We start from the raw sequence: 22,775 nt of genomic DNA, 5'->3' as shown, positions 1-22,775 counted from the left end.
GAGCCCATGGGGTGGCTGGGAGGCCCAAGCAATGGGGCCATCCCCTGCCATTAGCGCTGACAGGGACAGTGACCACCAGCCCCTCCCACGCCTAGCAGAGACCCTGGGTGGGGTGGATACCCTGGAACTCCCTGCCAAGGCCCCGTGAGAGCGTGGCGGGGGAGGACCCGAGGCCTCCCGCTCTGTATGGGTCTTGGCTGTGACAAGCGGCAGGACTTCACACAGACTATTTCATTATAATCGAGGCTTTGAGGATCACAGAAGCCGGAGCCCCACAGCAGGATGACTCATGCAGGGCGCAAAGATGAGTCAGTGATAGGCTTTGTATGTGCGGGGCGGGGTCCACCTGAGCCAGGGCAGCCCCATGCCTTGCACACCTGCATCCCGCCTGACGCGGGCCGGGGAGGGACGCAGGTGCAGTTGGGCTCAGCGCTGCCTGCTAGCGGGTGTTTGTGTCCCCCCACCCTGTCCAGATGTACCGGTGACCTCAGCACCCGTCACCGCATTTTACCGCGGCTGCATGACGCTGGAGATCAATCAGCGGCTGCTGGACCTGGACGAGGCCTTGTACAAGCACAGCGACATCACCTCACACTCCTGCCCCCCCGTGGAGCAAGCCACGGCCTAGGTCGCTGCAGGACACACTGCTCTGGCCTCTGGTGCCTTCCCTCCAGCGAAAGAAAGCAGAGGCGCGGCCACCCTCCTGGAACCCTGGGCAGCAGGGCCAGCCCTGGATAGTGCTTTGCCTTGAAGCCTCTTTGCCTTGTAATATATCTGTAAATAGTGGGACTGGTGTGGGAGGCCTGAGGCCCCAGGCCTGGCGCCGAACGAGGTGAGCTGGCTGCATGGGCGCGGGCGCAGGGGGGCTTGCGGCCACAGCACAGCAGACTTGAAGAAAATAATTCTCCATTATTTTTATTACCACATGCTTCTTTCTGACTCTAGGATATGGAAAAATAAAATATTTACGGAAGCCTTTTTAACCCCGTGTCAGCCTTGTGTGGCACTCTTAGCTCTTGGATTGACGGGCGTTGAGGATGACCAGCCCACAGCTGATGGGGCCCTGCCTGGAGGGGGAACCACTAGGAACAATGGGAGGCAGGGTCTGCGGGCAAGACAAAGCCTAAGGCTCCAGTGGAGGAGTGGACGCTGGGCAGCCCTGGCGCTGACGCTGCCTTCAGAAAAGCCCTGGACGGATGGCTCTTGCCCAGGCTCGTCTAAGAGCATCTGGACTCCCGTAGGAAGCACCCTTTCTCCACCTGACCCATGACAGGTGGCCCCTGAACCCAGGCCCCACACTCACCCGGATGGGGTGGCTCAGGTCGCTGACTGGGCATGCCAGTCAGGCCAGGCTTGGGGCAGTCCAGCTGGCACCAGAGAGCAGGGAGGCTCAGCTGTGTCCCACACACCCGCCCCGATGGCCAGGGGCCAGTTGAGCACAGCTCCATGAAGCGTGGGAAGCACAGCCCTACAGGGGCTCTAGACACCCCCTGCCACCCGTCTGGCCTCCTGCAGCCTCGGGAGCCCTAAGCTGGGGGCGGGTGCGTCTCCAGCTCTGGTGCTGTGGGGCCCTTTGGTGGTTTCCCCTGCCTTGGAGGCAGCTCTGGAATGCTCTTGTGGAATGTTCTCATGGAGTGTCCTCCCAGCCAGCCAGCTCTCCAGAAGGTCAAGAGGCCAAGAGCAGCTGGCTTTGGGGCTGGGCCTGCTGGGCCCCACACACACCTACGGATCTTCCTGCCCACTAGGGAGGGGACAGTGAGCTTGTGTGCGAGGCCTGCATGGGGAGCTTGGGCACTTCTGTGCCCTGGTGTTGCTTCCTCAGGCTTGGTGGCCACCAGGCTTTAGTCCACCTCCTGCCAAGCATAGCAGGAGCCCGTGCAGGACCGACCACGCGGCACTTTCTCCTAGGGCTCAGCCTGTGGTCTGCAAGGAGCTACAGTGAGAACTGGAGCCTCTAAGCAGGGGAGCAGCGGGCCACCCCGCTGCAGTGCAGGAGGCCAGACAGTCTGTTGCTGACTTCTGTGGTCTGAGCCGACTCCAGAGTTGTCTTTTCTTTTTCTTTCTTTTTTTTTCAAGGATGGAGCTTTCATCCTTTTTTTGTTTGTTTTGTTTTGGCTTCAGGGAGCTCCTTCTTTTCTAAGGCTGTTCTGTACATACAGAGTCCGTGGCAGTGCCCACTAGTAGATGCCGCAGCACCCCTCCTTGCCAACATGCACACTTTCGACAATGAGAAATATCTGTGGACATTGCCAAATGTGCCCGCTTTAAAGATACTGCCAACCCATTGCTTTAAAGCAAAATATAATTTGACTCCTATCTCCTGTTATATACAAAATGTGTAGATGATGCATTTAGATCTAAAGGAAGGCTGTTGTCCCTGCCAGAAGATATTGGGACACGCAGCTGAGGGTTCATGTCCAGGATGAATGACGACTTCCTGCAAACCCACTAGGCAGAGTATCCACCCAAAAGAGACGGGTAGATGTCCAGGAGGCCCCACAGCAGAGGCAATACTGCGCCCCGTTGGCTGCCGATGGCACCGTGCCAACTAGGAGGGGGCCATGCACCGCAAACAGGCGGCACCTGGATTCTACAAACCTACAGTTCTGCCTCCTAGCTCCTGGCCTTGGTAGGTCAGAGCTCCAGGCAGCCCACAGCCCGTGGGGGAGACAGGTGGGGCCCTCTCAAGACGTGGCTGGTCTGGTCAGGAGAAGAACCCGGCCTTGAGAGTCAACGTGCCCTCAACAAACGCCAGCTCACGCACACCCATGCACAACAGCAGCTCACTGAGCATGTACCCAGCGGCAGCCCACGTCTTCATCAACCCAGTGGGAGATGTAACTGCAGTCGATCCAGATGGGGACAGCAGGCACACAGGGACAGAACAGACCAACTGCATGCACATCTCACATGGCACAGAGCTCGCCTGTGGCCACATCCAAGGAGGCAGAGCAACCTCCGGAACCACCTCCGTGCTAGGGCAAGCCGAGGGAGGGTCGCACGAGGGGCTCCTGCCCTTGGGCACGTGGTGGCTGCGCTGTGGTGGCCACCGCACACCTTTTCTGAGCACTGTTTCTACATCTGGAGGGTTTCATAACTTAGAGGTTTGGGGAAATGGAGAATGGGGATAATGAAAAACCGCCAACTGAGTGAGGTGGCCCTGGATGCCTCCCCACCTCTGGGGCCACATGCACAACTCTGCAGGTGCCCTGGGATTTGGGGGTATCTCTGCCCTTCAGCCTTTGGGTTGGCAGCCTGACTGGGCTGTGGGACAGGGCTCAGCGGTGCCCAGAGACAGCAGGACACAGCAGAGGGACAGCCCACTCTTGGTGGGGTGCTGCTGCTCTTGGAAACAGCCCGCAGGGCAATGGCCTGGGCGCCACGCGCTCCCTCAGCATTCTCTCTATCACATGCCAGGCTACTCCAAACATGGCAGTGCAGCTCAAGTGCTCACAGGTCACCCAACCACCAGTACTGCCTGCACCGGAACATCCCTGTGACCCTGAGGAAACCCATATCCCTTAGCAATCCCCACCCCAGACTGCATCCTGTCCTGTGGATCTGCCTGCTCTGGACATTTCCAGAGCCTCTGCCTGGTTCTCTCTGAGCATGTGCTCCCTCGTTGACAAGTGTGGAAACTGAGGCCTGGGGCGCCAAGTGTGAGGGTGGAGGGCCTCTGCTGAGCTGCCTGGCCAGAGCCGCCCTCTGACCCCCTGGCTAGCACTACGTCTGAGGGTGAGAAGTGCCTGTCCTCTGGATCACCATGTCCTCTCAGGCAGGAGACACAGTAGAGAGAAGACCAAGACCTTAACCGCAGACGTCTTGCAGAAGGGAGTGGGGGTCCTGGGCCTGCCCTCTCCATGGCACCCTGGCCTCCACTTGGTAGGCTCCCTGCCCTGAGTGTGGCGAACCTAGACAATGCTTCAGGACCTCAGGAAGACCACCTGCCCATCAGTCTGCAGGGGGCAGAGCAAGGACCCTGGCCAAGAAGAGGGCGTTCGTCCCCTGGGAGAGAAGGTCAGGCTGCAGGCCCCTCCAAGGCCAAGTCCAGGAGCCCCACGGTCAGTGCTGCGGGTTCACCCGGTGCAGCAGGGGGCTACAGAGGCTTCCAGGCTCTGTCCTCACAACTGCAAGTCAGTCAGGAGGGATGGTCCACTCTGGCAGGCACCACAGCCATGGGCAGGGCCGCCTTGGAGCCTGGGGTTGTGGGTAGGTAGAATTGTTCACATTCTTGGAGGCTGGGGTGAGGGATGAAGACATTTTTGTGGGCATGAGCAAAATTATTGACCTTGGAGTTTAATATTTCTTAATAGCTCTTGGCTCTAGGGAGGATTCAAAGACCAGGCCAGGGAGCACAAATGTTGGGTTTGGATGACGCCAGTGGGAGCAGTCTCAGGAACCACTCTGCCCGGCCCCCACACCACAGGGCTGGCCGGACAGCACAGCGGGATGGAGCTTCTTCCTTGGGAATTTGGGGCCTGGCCAGCCAGGGGCTCTGGAATGTGGCTCTGGTGGGAAGAGGCTCCCACTCAGACCTGCAGTTCAGCTCTCCTGCTCTGAGGAGACCTGGAAAGGCCCACGTGACAGACACGAGGACACAGACAGACATGGGAGCTCCGAGGACTGGGGGTGCCAAGAGCTGGGGCATCAGCCTGAGAGTAGTAAAGAGGCTCTGGTGGCTGGGGTGCAGCAGCTGGCCAGGGTCAACGCTAGAGGCAGAGCAGGAAGGCAAAGGGATGTCCAGGCTCACGCGATTCGCGGGTGCCCATGAGCTCTTTCAGCCACGGGAACTGTCTTTACTAAGTTTGCTTTTCTTTTTCTTGGTGCTGGAGACCACAGCCAGGGGCCTCCCCCTCTGAGATACACTCCCTTTTTATTTTTTATTTTGAAACAGAGTCTCACTTGGCTCCTAGAGTCTCCTATGTTGCTTAGGCTACACTTGAACCTGTGATCCTCCTATCTCAGCCTCCCAAGTTCCGGGAATCCAGACATGTCCTACCATGCCCAGCTAGTGTGCTGATGTTTAACATGTAATCACTGCAAGTCAAACATGTCGCTGGTCAAACCGGTCACTAACCATGGGACCTAAAATCCCAAGAGGAAAAGGATACTGGTGCTGGAGTTCCACTGGCCCCTCTAGACGTCAACTTGCAAATAACTATTGAGGCCAAAGAGGAGGCCAAGACCATGCTCCCTGAGTTCAGGCCAGAATCCTGGGGGTCACAGGGAGCTGGGGCCAGAGGTGGTAAGGCTGCAGTCATGTTCCTGCAGGCATAGTGAGGCCGGCTCCCGAGTGTCACTGAGAGCTAGGGCCTGGTTTCTGGGGGAGTCACGGGGAACTGGGGCCTGGTTCCTTGGGGAGGAGTCACACACAAGTAGCTGAGGCCTGGTTCCTGGGGGTCACAGAGGGGCCAGGGCCTGGTTTCTGGGGGTCAGATGGAGGCCGGGACCCAGTTTTGGGGGGTCATAGGGAGGCCAGAGCCTGGCTCCTGGAGGTCAGAGAGCTGGGGCCTGGTTCCTGGGGGTCACAGGAGCTGGGGCCTGGTTCCTGTGGGTCACAGAGGGGCCAGGGCCTGGTTTCTGGGGGTCAGATAGAGGCTGGGGCCCAGTTTTGGGGGGTCATAGGGAGGCCAGAACCTGGCTCCTGGTGGTTAGAGAGAGCTGGGGCCTGGTTCCTGGGGGTCAGAGGGAGCTGGGGCCTGGTTCCTGGGGCTCACAAGGAGCTGGGGTCTGGTTCTTAGGGGTCAGAGGGAGCTGGGGCCCAGTTTCTGGGGGTCACAGGAAGGTCAGAGCCTGGCTTCTGGGGGTCACAGGGAGCTAGGGCCTGGTTCCTTGGGTGGGTGGGGGGGTCACAGAGAGCTGGGATCTGGTTCCTGGGTGTCACAGGGGGGCCAGGGCCTGGTCTCTGGGGGTCAGATGGAGGCCAGGGCCCAGCTCCCAGGGGATACAGGGAGCTGAGGCCCAGTTCCTGGGTGTCACAGGGATGCCAGAGCCTGGCTCCTGGGGGTCAGAGGGAACTAGGGTCTGGTTCCTGGGAGTTACAGGGAGTTGGAGCCTGGTTCCTGGGGTCACAAGGAGCTGGGGCCTGGTTCTTGGAGGTCACATGGAGTTCACCAGAATCCTGAAGGTCACAAGGATCTGAAACCTGGTTTCTAGAGGTCACAGGAAGTTGAGACCCAGGTTCCTGGAGGTCATAGGGAGCTGAGCTTCAGGCTCAGGTTCCTGGAGGTCATGGGCTCCAGGTCAGTCAATACTCTGAGAGGTCAGAATCATGTTCTCCTGGGAAACTGGCTGGTAAGGCTGAACTTAACAAAATGACCGTAAGAAATAGGGATGGTTCACAGTCCAGTGACCACCTCGGCCCCTCAAGGCGCAGCAGGCAGCTCCTGGCCGGCTGCCACATGTCCTCCACACCCTGGGCACATTGCTGTCCTGTGTGGACGTGAGTGTGGTAGACCTCCCTCCCAGGAAGCCGACTGCTCAGAACACCCACAGGACATGGGTGGACCGTCTAATGGACAGCATGTGGTTCTCAGCCAGCAGGGGGTGCACGAGCCACGTCTTTAGGGCCATGTCCACCTGTCCCCTCAGACACCCCTGGTCTTTTCCCACCATCCAGGTCGGTGCAGGCAAGGACAGACCCCCACGCCAAACAAAGTAGGTGCCTCTGTGAGACCAGCTGACAACAGCAGACGGAGGGGCACAGGCACAGGTGTGGCCTGTGCTCAGAGTCAGAGAGGCAGCGAGCCAAGATTGGGGCAGACCCTGGGAAGGCAGGGCCTCAGCAGTGCAGAGGGACAGGTGGCTGGGACCGCTGCAGCGCCATCTCTCCTCTGAGGAGCTCCTTCCTGGCTGGACATACCAGGGCACGGGCCCGAGTCCCCAGGACCTGTCTTGGCAGATGCAGGCCCCTCCCTCTCCTGCACTCGGCGAGTCCCAGGAGGCTCAGAGGAGTCAGCACACTGAGGTCCACGTCTCAGGGCACATCTGCCGCGCTCCTTACAGGGACTCCTTACAGGGACTCGGTTGTCCACCCAAGACCTGCGTTTCTGGGAGCATTTCCTTCTCTTGGGGAGTGTCTGGCAGAGGGTCCCAGGTTAGAGCTCAGCAGTGCTTCCCACCAAGAAAGGTTCCTGGCTGCAGGGTCTGCAGGTGGGCAACCTCAAGACAGCAAGAAGAATATAGGTCACCCAGGGCAGTGCCCAGGGCACAGGCCTTGTTCTGGCGTAGGGTGGACCTAGGGCAGTGCCCAGGGCACAGGCCTTGTCCTGGGGTGGGGTGGACCTGGGGCAGTGCACAGTGGACAGGCCTTGTCCTGGGGTAGAGTGGACCTGGGGCAGCACGCAGGGCACAGGCCTTGTCCTGGGGTAGGGTGGACCTAAGGCAGGGCGCAGGGCACAGGCCTTGTCCTGGGGTAGGGTGGACCTAGGGCAGTGCACAGTGGACAGGCCTTGTCCTGGGGTAGGGTGGACCTGGGGCAGCACGCAGGGCACAGGCCTTGTCCTGGGGTAGGGTGGACCTAGGGCAGTGCACAGGGCACAGGCCTTGTCCTGGGGTAGGGTGGACCTAGGGCAGCACGCAGGGGACAGGCCTTGTCCTGGGGTAGAGTGGACCTAAGGCAGGGCGCAGGGCACAGGCCTTGTCCTGGGGTAGGGTGGACCTGGGGCAGTGCACAGGGGACAGGCCTTGTCCTGGGGCAGGGTGGACCTGGGGCAGCACGTAGAGGACAGGCCTTGTCCTGGGGTAGGGTGGACCTGGGGCAGCACGCAGGGCACAGGCCTTGTCCTGGGGTAGGGTGGACCTGGGGCAGCGCGCAGGGGACAGGCCTTGTCCTGGGGTAGGGTGGACCTGGGGCAGCGCACAGGGGACAGGCCTTGTCCTGGGGTAGGGTGGACCTGGGGCAGTGCACAGTGGACAGGCCTTGTCCTGGGTAGGGTGGACCTGGGGCAGTGCACAGTGGACAGGCCTTGTCATGGAGTAGGGTGGACCTAGGGCAGTGCACAGTGGACAGGCCTTGTCCTGGGGTAGGGTGGACCTAGGGCCGCACGCAGGGCACAGGCCTTGTCCTGGGGTAGGGTGGACCTAGGGCCGCACGCAGGGCACAGGCCTTGTCCTGGGGTAGGGTGGACCTAAGGCAGCGCTTAGGGCACAGGGCACAGGCCTTGTCCTGGGGTAGGGTGGACCTAGGGCAGTGCACAGTGGACAGGCCTTGTCCTGGGGTAGGGTGGACCTGGGGCAGTGCACAGGGGACAGGCCTTGTCCTGGGGTAGGGTGGACCACACGCACTCACAGGCCTTGGCGAGCGGCACTAGGTCTTTGAACAAAGCTTGTTTTCCCTCCAAGCCAACAGAGCACTGTGCTGCAGGTGGGGCCCGAAAGGTTCACACACATTTCCCTAAAGAATGGTCCCCAGCCGGGCGCGGTGGACAGGCTTGTCATCCCAGCATTCGGGAGGCTGAGACTGGAGGATCGCAGTTCGCGGACAGCCTCAGCTACTTAGTGAGGCCCTCCACAACTCAGTGAGACCCTGTTTCAAAATTAAGAATAAAAAAATGGGCAGGGGGTGTAGCTCGGAGGTCAAATGCCTCTGGGTTCCATCCCTAGACCCACAAAAAAAAAAAAAAAGAAAAAAAAAGAATGGTCCTCCTTCAGGTATGCACCTGGCTGCAGTTCCTTGCAAAATAACTGACGGGGTGTCAGGGATGGCGCTGGCTTTCCGAGCGTGGCAGGCGTGAGGGCAGCCCCTTTTGAGGGCGGAGGCTGGCTTGAGCACAGTTTGGCTTGAGCACAGTTTGGGCTGAGCACAGTTTGGTGCTATTTCATGCTGGGAGAGCAGCAAGCTAGTGCTTGGGCCCTCCGTGGGCTGGCTCCACCTCTGCCTTTGTTCCTGGCCTGTGCTGGCAGAGAAAGCTCCAGAGGGGAGGTAGAGCATGGCCTTCCAGAATGTTCCAGTTTCTCTAGGAAGTTGGCTGCAAATGTAAGGTTTCTAGAGGCAGCTTTTTAAAAATTAAAAAACAACAACACAAGCAAGCTGCTTTTCCATTTCCCACCTCCGTGTCAGGGCGCGTAGGGGGGCGGCTTCTCCCCTGGGATGAAGTAGGCTGGCACACAGAGTGGCGGGGCGTTGGGAGGAGGCCCGTGGCTGGCGCTGCACTGAGAGGGAGGCTGCGCATCCTGGGGCACAGAGCACTCAGTGGAGGGCTGCAATTAAACAGAGAGGTGTCCGTGGTCAGCAGGGCCCCAGCCTGCTCACTGCCCACAGGGCAGAGCCCCTCAGCGCCTCCCTGGCCCGGCGAGACCACAAGAGGGGCCAAGTCAGCCCACCTGGGGCTCGGCACTATCTGCTCGCAGGTCACAGAGGGGCTCAGGAAAGGCCTCCTCCACCCCTGGTGGACATCCTCAGCCTGCTGCCTCTGGGGCCTTTCGCCAGCTCTGACCTGGTCAGTTGGGAGCCAGCTCCTCTGGGCCCCTGGGCTTCACATGGGGAAGGGGACACGTGGCGGTTAGTTGTGTCAGGTGCCTACAACGTGCAGACTTTACTCTGATTTCAAGGAAGGTGTTTTTCAGATATGACCAACATTAAAGTTAGCAACTTTGAGTAAAGTACGTCACCCTCCCTAATGGTTGAGGGTCTTAAGGGAAAAGCCTGGGGCCCTGAGGAGGAGGCCTGGATTCCAGCCTCACCTCCGCTCGCCCTGCCCAGCCTGTGAGGCCCCACCAAGAGCAGCCCTGCGGGCTCCTTGGTCAAAAGAACCAATCACTGAATCCCTCCTCTCATACGGTACTCTCCTGGGTGCGCTCTTCCCTAGAGAACCCGACAGAGCCCCAACCCAGTAAAAGTGACTCTGAGATTAGAAAAGGCTGGAATGGTGCTGCTCTCAAATCAATGGTTTCCTTCCTTTTCCCATCTGCCAACAGCCTTTCATTCCTTTACTTTTTTTCACTTTTAAGTTCTAGTAGTTAAAAATTATTCTTAAATATTCATTTAAGAATTCTTAAATTCAACGTTAAAATAATCAAGAAAAAGAAGCCCTCCTTTGAACAAACACAGGATAAGGTTTGTGAAGTGGCCACTGGGATGTACTGTGTGCTACACCTGTCAGCTGGTACTCAGAGCTTACCGTGGCCAGTCTGTCTGTCCACACCTCCGAGGGCCCTGGCTACGGCAGCCCAGGAACCAGGGAGCCTCAGGGCCCCAAAAAGAGTGTCCTTACAAGCGGAGGCGTGATCGTTGTACTTGCTGGGTGGCTGTCACGTTGAGGTCTGCAACCTAGCTCAAGGCCCTGCTCTCCTCCTTTTCTCTCTCTCTCTTTCTCAAACCCATGTGTCTTTGTGATGGCAAGACCTGAGCAGCCTCTAGAGAATGTCTCGGGGGTCTGCTGGGGAGCCTGGCTCCCCTCAGAGTACACTTTGCCCTTCACTGAAAGTGAGCAGCCATACCAGCCTTGCAGTCTATCACAGCAAATCAGAGTGAGCCCCCGGGACCACAGATCTACCACCAGGAACCACAGAGTGAACCCTCTAAGAACCATGAAGATAGCCACCAGGAACCAGAGTGAGCACCCAGGAACCACAGAGCTACCACCAGGAACCACAGAGTGAACCCTCAGAACCATGGAGCTATCCACCAGGAACCAGAGTGAACCCTCTAAGCACCATGAAGATAGCCACCAGGAACCAGAGTGAGCTCCCAGGAACCATAGAGCTACCACCAGGAACCACCGTGTGAACCCTCAGGACCCATGGAGTAAGCCCTCCAGGAACCACAGAGCTAACCCCCATGAACCATTAAGCTAAACCCCATGAGCCGTGGAGCTAAACCCCCAGGAACCACAGAGCTACCCACCAGGAACCCAGTATGAACCCCAGGAACCACGGAGCCATCCACCAGAGCCACAGAGCGAGCCCCCAGGAACCACAGAGCTGACCTCCAAGAACTACAGAGCTGACCCCCAGGAACCACAGTGTGAACCTCCAGAAACCGCAGAGGAAAACATCCATAGACAGGGCCTCCCTGGCTGATACTGGACAGGAGCCTCTGCCGCTGCCAGCCCCTCCCTGTGTTTATTCTGGGAAAGCTACTGGTGCAAGAAGCCGGCCTTGTAAGCCTTCCTTCTGGCTCAAAACAACCCTCAAATAGCCGCACCACTCCCTGCTGTGCATTGTGTGGAAGCATTCGCAGCGGCTAATGACTTCAGCAGAGCACTTGAAACGTCCCTTCCTGTCTCCGAGGCTCAGGTTCAGCGGAAGCAGAGTGTCTGTTCTGCTGCTCTGAGGAAACACGTGGCTCCTCATCCTATTTGTCCTCTCCCCAAATCTGATTACCAACCTGTGTGCCATTACCCTGCCTCTCTGGTGGCGAGCGCTGATGAGCCGTCAGCCGGGTGCCGGGCCTCCCCTGGGAGGAAGGGGAGGCTGAGGCCAGGAGAGGAGAGCAGCACCCCAAGGGGATGAGGAGGATGGCTGTGCCCAGGACACTGCCCCACAGCACACCAATAGGGTGTGCCCTTTCCTACCGTGGATGGACGCAACTCTGCCTAGGGATGCCCAGGCTCTGCGGGCCCACTGCCCAGGGAGGGTAGCATTGGCTCCGGTGGCCCTGTAGGCCTTCTCCTCTCCTCCCAGACTGCAGACACAGGCCTGGCCCACCAGCCCATGAGTCCTGGCCTTGCAGGAGGGGCTGCAGACCCACGCACGCCTCCCCCTCGGGGCTCCTGCGGGCACTGGGTATCTGGAAGGAGGACTCCAGCCATGCCAGCTGTGCTCTGAGTGAGGTTCTAGGTGACCAAAGGAAGCCAGCCCAGCTCAGGCTGAGACATACCTGCCCTGTGGGCCTCTTGTCCGGGGCTTGCCAAGCACCCAGACAAGCGAGACAGGGAGGGTTCGCCTGGGCAACTGGATCCTTGGCCAGAGGGCCCGGGGGTCATACCTGAGCTGGTGCAACAAAGGCGTCACCAGGCCGCCTCTGGGCATGAGCACAGTGGTGACTGGCAAGTGCGCCCAGAATTTCCTGACCCTCAAGAGAACGCTGTCCTGTGTCCCAGAAATGGGAGACCCACTCCCAACTGCGCCTCACCCCGAGGAAGCCTGGAATTCTGTGGATAGGAGTCCCCTTGGCCCGGGGATCGGGAGCAGGCTCCTCTAGCCAGGCCCCACCACACTGCACCAGCCCGTCTTCCTGGCAACCCCTAGGTGTGAGGCCTTGGCTTCATCTCCAGCTGAGTGCATGAGGCAGAGAGAAAGTTGCCTCGTATGTGGGGTTAACTCCACTTGGGCCTCACTTCCCTGCATCCACAGCACTGCCATGCTGGCAGAAGGGCAGGCAATGGCCCACACCGCTTCCGGCTCTGCGGGCCGCCATTCCACACTCCTCCATGGTGGAGCCCAGGTGGCCGCAGGGCTTTCAGTGCCCCCAACTCAGCTGCTCCACCAGGCCAGTCCTGGGCTCTGACAGCCCCCAGCCCCCGCCCTGCCCTGGGAGGCTGGGGGAGAGCACACACCTGCCCCAACGAGTCACTTTACCTTAGCAAAATCTCACTCCCTGCCCACATGGCCACTCTTCTGGAGCAGGTCCTCCTGCAGGACTTCAAAGCAGATGCTAGCCCCTCCTTTGCTGCCACAGGGCACAGAACATGTCAACCCCACATTCCACAAGGTGTGCCTACACAGGGCTCTGTGCTAGCATTGGAAGCCCAGGTCTGTGCGGCCCAGGGGCTCTCTTCTGCCCCCAAGGGGCCGGGCAATGTCTGCAGACTTCTGGTCATCATGAGCAGAAGTCCCTGTACCCACAGGCAAAGACCAGGGCCTATTCCCTGCTCCACAGTGTCCACCACAGCAGAAGACTGCCCAAATGCCCACAGTCCCAAGGCCCAGAATCGATGGAGCCTGTCCCATCTGCGACCATCAGAGCCCCCTGGCAGGACTGTGAATGGGAGACGCCAAGTCCACCTACAGACAGGACCCCCCCACTCCGCAGTATCGTCCACAAGAACCCCACGAAGGTGAAGGTAAGTGTTGGGTGGATGTTGGCAAACTCATGCTCAACCTAAAGACGGCCGTGCTTACAGGTGTCCAGCTGTAGCCAGCTGTGGCCTCAATCGCTCTGGCCTCATGGCGTCAGCTCAGAGCTACAAAGACAGGAGCTGGCAGAAGAGCAGTGTGGGTCGCGAGGGCCACAGGCAGTAATGAGCCAAATGCCACATCCCTGCGTGGTCCGCGGTGCCTGCCGTCGCCTGCGACAGGTGGGAAGCAGGGCATGTGCTCCTCCACCCGCAGTCTCTGCGCTGTCTGGCCAGTGCCTCGCTCAAGTGACCACTGTCTGCAGGGCCCACCTACCCAGCAGGTGCTACGTGCCTACCTGGAGAGGCAGCGGGAAAGACGAGCAGGTCGGCACAGCCACAGGCGGTGGGCAGAGGCCCGTGTAGGCCAGGATCTGCTGGGCAGGGTTATAGAGGACCTGCGGCGGAGAGGATGGGCCGTAGGCCAGCTGGGACAGCGGGACCTGCCAGAGAAGAAAAGTGGTCAGCACTGCCCTGGCTGTGGCCGGCTCTGGGGGCCTCACATACACTGAGGGGTGGGCAGTCCTCTCTGTAGCACTAGTCCTCCCTGATCGCAGTCACCACCTGACTGGACAGAACCTGGAAGGGCACCTCAAGAGCAGGCGGAGGGAGGAGTGGACTATAGCGGAGGCAGGGCCTCCTATGCCTTCTACCCCTCCTGCCCCTCCTATGCCTCTCGCCACTCCTACACCGCAGCCTCCTAGAAGAAGAGCCCTGTGAGCAAGGGACTGGGCCTTGCATGGGGCCACAGGGCTGCTAAGGGTCTTGGGGGCCAGTCAGCCCTTAAGAGCCGATGGCCGAGCCTCGGGGACAGTGAGAGTGAGCGCAGGGATCCAGCTGCACTTCAGTCTGGTTCTCCTGCAGGCACCAGCTGCCTTGCTTGGCTCTGGGCTCTGGGCTCTGGGCTGGGCCATACACCTCAGTCGGGTGCTGAGGGGTGCAGCATGGGGCCACGGGGTTGCTAAGGACACAGTGCAGAGCCCTGGGGCAGCCAAGGGCACACCGTGGAGACAGCCACCTTGGAGCAAACGGATGCCCTGAGAGGGCAGGAGAGGGCCATTCTTCCAGCCTTCCCTGAGACCTTTCCCAGTGAGCAGAGCAGCGCTGAGGCTGAGGCTGAGGCTAAGGCTCTGGTGCAGGTGAGCTTGGGGCTCCTGCAGCTTCTCTCCAATAGCTTGTTTAGACCAGCCAACCCACACCCCACCCCGACTTGTCATGCTCCCACGTGACCAGGGCTCCTTAAGGGGGATCAGGGCATTCCCATTTCCAAGGGAAGGCAAGGATGAGATAAGGCGATCTCCGTAAAGTGCATGAAACAGGCCTACTTCCAGGGCTGCCCTGGTGCGCCGTGGAGAGCCCTCGGGCCCAGGTGCTCCTTGGTGGGTAGAGGGAACCCAAGGAGGCAAGCCCTGGCCTGTGGGGGTGGGGGTGAAGAGGGGGAGGCGCACTGCAGGAGGCTGCTCACCATGTCCTTGAAGGCCCCCAGGACTGCAGCCGTGATGATCCCTACACACAGGCCCACGACGTTCAGCACCGTGGACACCCAGAGCAGCCGGTACAGGTGGACCACGTCCTGACAGCCACGAACACCCACAAACTCGTAGTAGGTGGGTGAGTACGCTGTGCTACACACGGGAGGGAGAAAGCGTCAGCACCCTGTGGTGTCAGAGACCACCCTACACATCAATCCTGTGGGCAGGCAGCCGCCCTACACACTAGATCCAGGGCCAGGCGACCTCCCTGCATGTTCCAGCGGTCGCAGACAGCCACCCCAAGGGATGGGGAATGGCAGAACAGGGAAGAAGTTAGTGCTGGAGCCGAATCAGATTCCACATGTGCAGCTGCGAGCCCAGTGGTGCCGTGGGCCTTGGTCCACATGGTCTCTGCAGGGCCTGGTCAGCTTAACATGGGCTTAGCTGAGATCAAGGAGCCCTGGTCACCTGAGAGCATGTCCCTGAGGCTACAGAGGTACGGCCATCATTAGGAACTCTGCATCACTCTGTGGCGGAGCCTTGCCCACACCCGCCACTCCCCAGGCATCAGTCCACAAAGGACAGTGGCGCCAGGCCTTGATTTCCCTGCTTAATCAAGATCATGTCTGAGCTCTCGGCCTGGGCACCCCAGGGGGCAGCCTCAGGGTCATGCAGCCCCTCAGTGTGGGCTGGGCCTTGCAGGATGGTCACCTCTGACAGTTCAGGGTCAGGATGAGTAGCTCCCAGGGCTGGGTGTCCTGTGTCCAGGGGTCACTCAGCAGGAGCGGGGAGTGGGCATCTTGTCTCTGGAACTTGTGTGGCAAGAATCCTGGGGAAACCTCATCCTGGATCTCTTGGGACTCGACAGCGCTGGGTCCTGGAGACCCAGGGACTTTCTATTCCCTATACTGTGAGCTGTAACCAGGCTTTCCTCAAATAGAGGGTTCCAAATTTAGCCCCTACAGGCCCAACTCTGTGCCTTGGAGGTGCTGATTCAAGAGATGCAGGTAGTGGGCCATGCGGTACTCTCCCTGAGTGTCTAAATCTCCAATCAGAAAGCTGGCCATGAAGGGATGTTCTTTTCTTCCTTGGCAGTGCAGGGTGGGTCACTAAAATCCGTAAGCTGGAACCACTGTGGGACTGTGGCTGCTGCCGGGAAGACCTGGGCACCCTTTGTCTTGTCTGAAGGCACAGTGGCTCGGGGCAGGGCCTTGGCACTGCCAATGAAGTCCTCTCAAACCCAGGGGGCCAGGAGAAGGATGTCCCAATGTTTCTTTCCAAGGTAGGTGGAGGATATGGCCAGAACTGAGCCCCTGGCTACAGCCACAGTCACACTGGGTGCTCTCTGTGGTCCCAGGTCTCGGCAGGGTGTCCTACAGGGGCAGATGGCCACAGCATGGCTGGGCACAGCACGGAGCTCCTCCAGAGATCTGCTGGAAGTCCCAGCATTGTCTGAGCGACACATCCTTCCTCTATGTGAGGGTCCAGGAGGGGATGCAGGAGACAAGGGTGGGGGTGCCATGGAGCCACACAGACAGGCCGCACATCCTTCACAAACCCTGGGCCCACGAACTCTGGGCGCACAGCAGGCCGGCCCTGCTCTGCTAGCTCGGCTAACTCCGTCCTTGCCCCTGCCCCAACAGGCGAAGCATCTCTCAAACAACCCTGGGTCGCTCTGTGCTGCTCCGGTGGGGCTGGCCAGGGAGGCCCCTGCCTGGGCTCACAGCTGGGTGCAGAGCAGACACCCGTGCCCACCCCACCGGCCCGGGGCGCCCCCCCCCCAGGCCTGCACCCCGTCCTCTTCCTGCGAGTGAGGAGAGCAGACAGCGTTCTCGCTTCCCATAGGTGACATGATGGGGTGGTTTTCCACTTGAGTGTCAACGGCCTCTGCCCCAACAGGGGGCAGCACCAGGTACCGGATGCCACCCTGGAGGCTGCGCTAGGCATGTGAGGGGCAGAGGGCAGCCAGGCTTATGCCCCTCCCCAGCACGAGCCCTGTGTGCTCTTGGGAACTCCATTTTCTCATGTGTGGGGCCTGTCTCTGTGGATGCTGAGCATGTGTGTGCTGGTGTGTGTGCGCATGTGCATTTACGTGTGTGTGTGCTGGTGTGTGTGGGTGCAGCTTGTCCACGGCCCTTACCTCTCGCAGGAGTAGAGGTCACAGCAGTAGCAGGTGTTGCTCCTCACCTTCAGCTGGCACTTGCCGTTCAAGGAGTAGCAGGTGACCTGGGGCAGAGAGACCATCAGGCCTCCAGGGCGGGTGCCTCCCGCTAAGACCCTGGAAGCCTGAAAGAACACCCCAGTGCAGAGGGGCTGTAGGGCCTCCCTGGCCAGGACAGAGGGGCTGTAGGGCCTCCCTGGCCAGGACAGAGGGGACTGTTAGGTCCTCCCCTGTCCAGATGCAGAAGGGACTATCAGAGCCCTGTCCAGGGGTAGAGGGACCTGTCAGGATCTCTCCTGTCCAGGTGTGGAAGGGGTTGTCAGGACCCTCCCCCATCCAAGTGTAACAGGTGGACACTCAGGACCCTCCCTGAGGAAGGTGTTCTGAATAACTGAGCCCAGGTGTGGCCACACAAAGGGAGTCCAGTGGGCATAACCTGGTCTCAGAAGACTAGAAAGTTGAGATCAAGAGACCAGAAAGGACCCAGGAAGAGAGAGGCAGGCCTGACCTGGGGAGTCCCAGATGTGTGGAGGGAGCAGAGAGCACCCAGAGCTAGGCACTGCCAGGACAGGACGGGAGCCCAGGCTCCCTCCAGCTGGCCACCTGGACCCCTGCTGCCACAGCACAGACCCTTCTGCTCTGGGATGTCCCAAGCCCTTCACAGCCTCCTGAGCCTCCCCCAGGATTGCTGGAAGGAGCTGACAAGGAGTCGGCCACCACGTTTGCCTTCCACATCTATTTCTGTCCTCTGACACTGGCACTCAGTTTGAGAGTCCACATTTAGTTAAACCAACACCTGCACAGCACTGGTAGGGGACAGTAGGCAGCCATGAGGAGCCACATGCCTACCAGGATGGCCTCCACACCTGGGCTACCTTGGCACACTTGAGGATCCTGGCATCGCTCACTGGGGAGAGAAAGCACGCTGCAGCTGTCTGTGGCCCAGGAAACCAGGGAGCCTCTGGGACGATGCATGTATCACCCCAGTGTCTCACAAATGCTAATGGGGAGGCCACACCAACTGGACAAATGAATTGCACACTGTGTATCAGAGAAGCAGCTGCAGCTGGGATTCCAAAGAAAATATGGTGCATAGAAATGGCAAGGCTAGCTCAGAGACACACTGGGAGTGTGACTGTCTCCACTGCACAGCGCGAAGACGCGACAGGAAGAGCTGTTAGAATCAGAACAGACAGCTCACAGGACTACAGAGTGAGCTGGCAGGCCAAGCTGGCTGGAGGGTGCTCACCTCTGTCTGGTAGACGTCGTACAGGTGGTAGCCGGCTCCACTAGAGTAGAACTGGCATCTTCCCGTGCTGAGGGGCCTTAGTTCCTAGAGAACAAAATGCAGATGGAATTCATGGTTCTTCCCATCAGGAGCAGCCAGAGGCTGTTTTAGACCTGTCTGCCATGGGCTTGGAGCCCACAGGATAACCCAAAACCAGCCAGGGGCAGGTGGCAGGAGCCGAGGGATGGCACCCTCAGTCCACTTGGCTGGGTGACACCTCTCCTCCACCTGTCAGCACAGGGAGAAGACGGACACATCTGGCTGGCCTGTTGAGGGACATCCTTCAAATACACCACAGACACCTGACTCCAGTTTCTTTACCTAAATGAAGAACAATCTCTTCTTCCATCCATCATCCATCCATCAACCCATCATCCATCCATCAATCACCTATCATCCATCTACTTAGCCATCTATCAATTCATCCTTTCCTTCATCTCTCCCTTTGCACCCATTCATCCCTCCTCCACCCATCATCTCCCTACCCATAATTCACCATATTCATCCCCCTCTCCATTATCCATCATCTGTCTGCCCACCCTTACCCATCATCTACTCAGCCATCATTATCATCTGTCCACTCATCCATCCACCCATTATTACCCCTACACCCACTATCCATCATCCATCTGCCCATCCACTCATACTTCCACTCATCTATCCCTGTCCACATCCACCTGTCTATCCATCATCCATCCATCCTCCACTTCTCCATCCATCATGTATCACCCATCCATCATCTGCCTATCCATCACCTGTCATCCATCCCTCCATCATTCATCACCTGTAATCACCTACTCATCATCTTTTTATTCATCTGTCCTTAGAATCCTCTATCTCTACCTATTATCCACCTATCCACTCACTGTCCATCATCTATCCATTCTTTCATCCATCTCTCTTTGCCCATCTATTCATCATCTTTCTATATGTCCCTAACCAGCCACTCTACCGCACACTCACCAATGGCCCTATCATCTATTTATTGATCTCCAACATTCATGGGTCAGACACAGTATCGAATTATAAGATTCAAAGAGGAGACAGAGTTCTTGCCTTAGTGATTGATCAACCAGTGATGGAGTCAGACCAATAAACTGATGATTACAAAGTATTTGCAATCACTGTGGTAGAGGGCAGCAAGGGGCATACATACACCACGTAGGAATATATTTGTGAGTTAGGATCCCTGTCTATATTTGGTTTTCTTACTGTGTTGGTCTGTTTCTCAGAGCACTCTCACTTCTAAACTAAGCAGTCTGAAATCACTGGTCCCTTTGGCAACAGACGAAGAGGGTAAACGCTGCCCATTCTCTCGGCAGCCACTGATGGGGCACTGCATGCCCAGGCCACTCCTAGGTGGTTCCACAACGTGGAAGCAGCTGAGTCTTTTGATGTGGTGTCTTCTGCCCAGACAGGCAGATGCTCGGTCACAGGTGACACCTGAGGGCATAAGGGATGCCACCAGGACTGTGCAGGGCAAGGCAGAGGCTGGGAGGCTGCCGGGAGCTCCCCAGAGTTCTTCTTGAAGCGTCCCACATGCTCTTCAGGGACCTTTGTCTCCAGTGTCCAGGCCCAGTTCTTGCCCACCAGCCTTCCCAGTGAGAGGTAGTGGTGGGCGTGGGCTTGGCATCTTGGCAGGCATCTGCCCCATGTGACCAGTCAGCCAGTCATGGGAGGTCTGTGCTGTAGCGTAGGCCGTGGTGCCCACCCTCACCACCAGCCTGGCTATCCACCACAGGGCCGTGATGGCCATCAGACACCAGCGGTCGAGGCCCCAAGGTGACCAGGAGGGAGTCACCAGGTCAGGGCCAGCCCGTGATGCTCATGGACCCTCTGCCAGCTGCCAGCTCTGGGCTTGGAAACCCTCAGGCCCACACTGGCCACAATTCTGCTATACCCTTCCCTCCCAGAGGTCCAAGGCTACCCCTAATGGCCTTGCACCACGGCCCCTCTCAGCACTTTGCCTGACAGTTTACACCTCTGCCAGGCATTGGAGACAGGCTCAGGGACAGAACACAGAGCTCACAGCATGGCTGGTCCCAGGAGCAGTTCTTCTTTGGGCAGATGATCATGCTCTGTGGAGTGGATGAGCGTCCACCCTCAGGTCCCCTGGAAGCCAGCCTCCTGCCTCCGCCCGAGCCCAGCTGGGCCGGCTATCATGACATCAGCCCGCAGCACGAGTGTGGACATCCCGGCGAGCGGAACCCCATCGGCCTGGGCTCATTTTCTTTCTAATCTTGGATATTCAACCAGGATGGAATAACTCCTATTAGTTTGATTAAATAAAACTGTAACCTATTTCGGTCTAGGGTGAGTCACATAAGCTCAGTTTTCAGATTTATGAAGGAATTGGAGATGGTGTTTCTCTGGGGATAGCCCCGATCTCAGGGCAGGTCCCACGTTGATAATATGTGGTTAAGAAAGGAGCTTTACGGGCTAAGCGGTACTTGGGAGGAGTGCCCCACGGTTTCCATTTCCCAACATTTCCACATAAATCAACACCAAGACACACAGCATGCCTGTCACTGGGGGCCGCTGTAGCCTCTACTGCTGCTCTTGCAACCTGCTACCTGCCTTCCCAATGAGCCCCTCCCTCACAGAGAGCCGGCTGCCAGTAACATTCCTGCAGTCACTGCCTGGGCACGCCCTTGTGGTCCCCTCATTTTCTTTCCTGGGGAAGGTCAGGCTTGGGACGTGGCCACAGGTCTGAGCACTGCAGACCTTGGGCCAAGGGTGGGGTGACACCCATGTCACCAAGGCAGGTGCAGCTCTGCAGGGCGCCCCGGCACTGCCTGCTCTGTGGATCTGTCGAGGAAGAGCCGGGGCCCTGGGCTCCACAGACTCCATCTGCCTCTTCAGCGCGGCCCGGTCATTCCTGCCCAAGACTAGAAAATGTCTACCGGTATTTTTCAGGAAACAACACACTGTGCCCATGGTGGCCAGGGCCCCAGGGGGCTGCCTTCAGCAATGCCGGGGAGGGATGGCCGAGTGGAGACGCGGCCAGCTAAGCTTTCAGATAAGCCCAGAACGCAGTGGAGAACATCAGTCTTGCATCCGACAGTGAAGGTCAAAGACAGAGACAGCCCTGCCCGGTTCAGAGGACTGAGGGCTCCAGTGAGCTGTGTCTGCTGACCTGCAGAAGAAACGCTCGGGGCTCTGATTCGCTCAGCCTGTGAGTCTGCCTGAATGGGAACGAGAAATGCCCTGACACTGAGGCACAGCTCTCGCGAATCACAGAGCAGCGGAGGCGCAGCACAGGGCACCGATGCACAGCTTGCTGTGGCGGCTGCCCTCAGTGACCATCGTCATCATCACTGCAGTCTCCTTGCCTGGAACCTGCTTAGGATACTGAAATCAAGACACGCCAGCATTCTGTCCCATAACCGCTGAGAGCTAAGACCTCAGTCCCTTTCCCACTTCAGCCTGGTCTGGCATGGAGGACTCCACCCTCAGTGCCACGCAGGAGACAGTTAACTGAAGCATGGGGGTCTGCAACATCAGGCTGGACAGCACCCATCTCATGAGGGTGGGGCTGGGCTTCCGACACTCGGAGGCCTGAGTCAGTGGTTTCAGGATGGACTTTGCTTTAAGTTTAGTGACAGACCTCTGGACGTGCAGGAGCTCCGCGCCAGCGAGGAGAAGCAGGGTTCCCCGAGCTCACAAAGGGGGGATTCTAAGTTCAGCTGATGCAGTAGCGTGTGTGTGTGTGTGTGTGTGTGTGTGTGTGTGTGTGTGTGTGGTGGGTGCATGTGTGTGCGTGTGTGTGTGGTGGGTGCAGGTGTGTGCGTGTTTGTGTGGTGGGTGCATGTGTGTGTGTGTGAGGCAGGGTGTCAGTCCGCAGGGACATGGCCCAGGAGGGGAGGTCACACTGGCCACACAGTGAGAGACCGTTGCAACGTCAGAACGGAGCCCTGCACGTGGAATCTAATTTCATGAGGACGTGTGACCAAGGAGCGAGTGAACCGAGGGAAGGCGGTACTTACAATGTGTCGAGCTGCGAACACACCGTCCACTATCGCGCAGCAGAAGGCCGCCACCACGCCAAAGCTGGTAAACACAATGGCCGCCACCAGCTGGAGGCAGAGGACACGAGGCGAGGGTCAGTCACAGGAGCCACCCCTCATCTCCCGCTCACCCGCCCAGTCCCAGCAGGCCAGCCAGCTGTGTGCCGGCTTTGGATGCCAAACGCAAGTGCACCCTCCCTCCTGCCCAGCCCTCCCCGCGCTGGGCACACCTGCCTCCTCCTGCCCAGCCCTCCCCGCGCTGGGCACACCTGCCTCCTCCTGCCCAGCCCTCCCCACGCTGGGCACACCTGCCTCCTCCTGCCCAGCCCTCCCCGTGCTGGGCACACCTGCCTCCTCCTGCCCAGCCCTCCCCGCGCTGGGCACACCTGCCTCCTCCTGCCCCAGCCCTCCCCCAGTGCTCAGACATCTCTCCCTGCCCTTAGCCCTCCCTCCTCCCCTGCCTCCTCCTGGCTTGCCACCTCCTGAGCTCACTTCCCTAAGATTGAAATTAGTCAGAAGAAACTTCCCAGGTAAGGAGATAAGAGCACATCACTTTGGGTCCCCAGCCCCATGTCCACCGTACTCCTCCCAGGCTGCAGGTCGGCCTTGCAAGCCCACCGCCTCAGCGAGGTGTGTGCCGGCAACTCAGCCTCCCTCCACACCTCCTGTGCTGCCCGCCCTGCCCTGCTACACAGCTTGGCACACATCTGGAATTCCTCGCATCTTAGGAATGGACCCTAGCTCACCACTCTTCCCTTTGGCCTCATCCCTGCCTCCCTCAAAGCAAGA

The 22,775-nt window shown here is 58.9% G+C and overlaps 2 protein-coding genes across 3 annotated transcripts in view; one reads left to right on the top strand and one right to left on the bottom strand.

The window, feature by feature from the left end:
• The window catches only part of GAS6 (growth arrest specific 6), a gene marked incomplete at both ends in the record, with an annotated part of 29,344 nt that extends 28,716 nt beyond the window's left edge, over positions 1–628 (top strand). For both annotated transcript variants that reach the window (XM_080720008.1, XM_080720007.1), the window contains one exon: positions 474–628. In XM_080720008.1, the coding sequence (XP_080576134.1) occupies positions 474–628 (155 nt within the window). The remainder of the gene's footprint in view (positions 1–473) is intronic.
• An 8,429-nt stretch (positions 629–9,057) lies between these two features.
• The window catches only part of TMEM255B (transmembrane protein 255B), a gene marked incomplete at its 3' end in the record, with an annotated part of 29,251 nt that continues 15,533 nt past the window's right edge, over positions 9,058–22,775 (bottom strand). Inside the window, exons 4-9 of the mRNA XM_080689116.1 lie at positions 21,966–22,055; positions 17,941–18,024; positions 16,671–16,756; positions 14,524–14,683; positions 13,358–13,501; positions 9,058–9,201 (exon numbers count right to left, since the gene is read on the bottom strand). Coding sequence (XP_080545242.1) covers positions 9,058–9,201; positions 13,358–13,501; positions 14,524–14,683; positions 16,671–16,756; positions 17,941–18,024; positions 21,966–22,055 — 708 coding nt within the window. The remainder of the gene's footprint in view (positions 9,202–13,357; positions 13,502–14,523; positions 14,684–16,670; positions 16,757–17,940; positions 18,025–21,965; positions 22,056–22,775) is intronic.

Source organism: Muscardinus avellanarius, assembly GCF_963383645.1.
Source record: "Muscardinus avellanarius genome assembly, chromosome: 2".
Lineage (NCBI taxonomy): Eukaryota > Metazoa > Chordata > Mammalia > Rodentia > Gliridae > Muscardinus > Muscardinus avellanarius.
The sequence above is the reverse complement of the archived record's forward strand: the minus strand, read 5'-3'. Positions and strand labels throughout refer to the sequence as shown.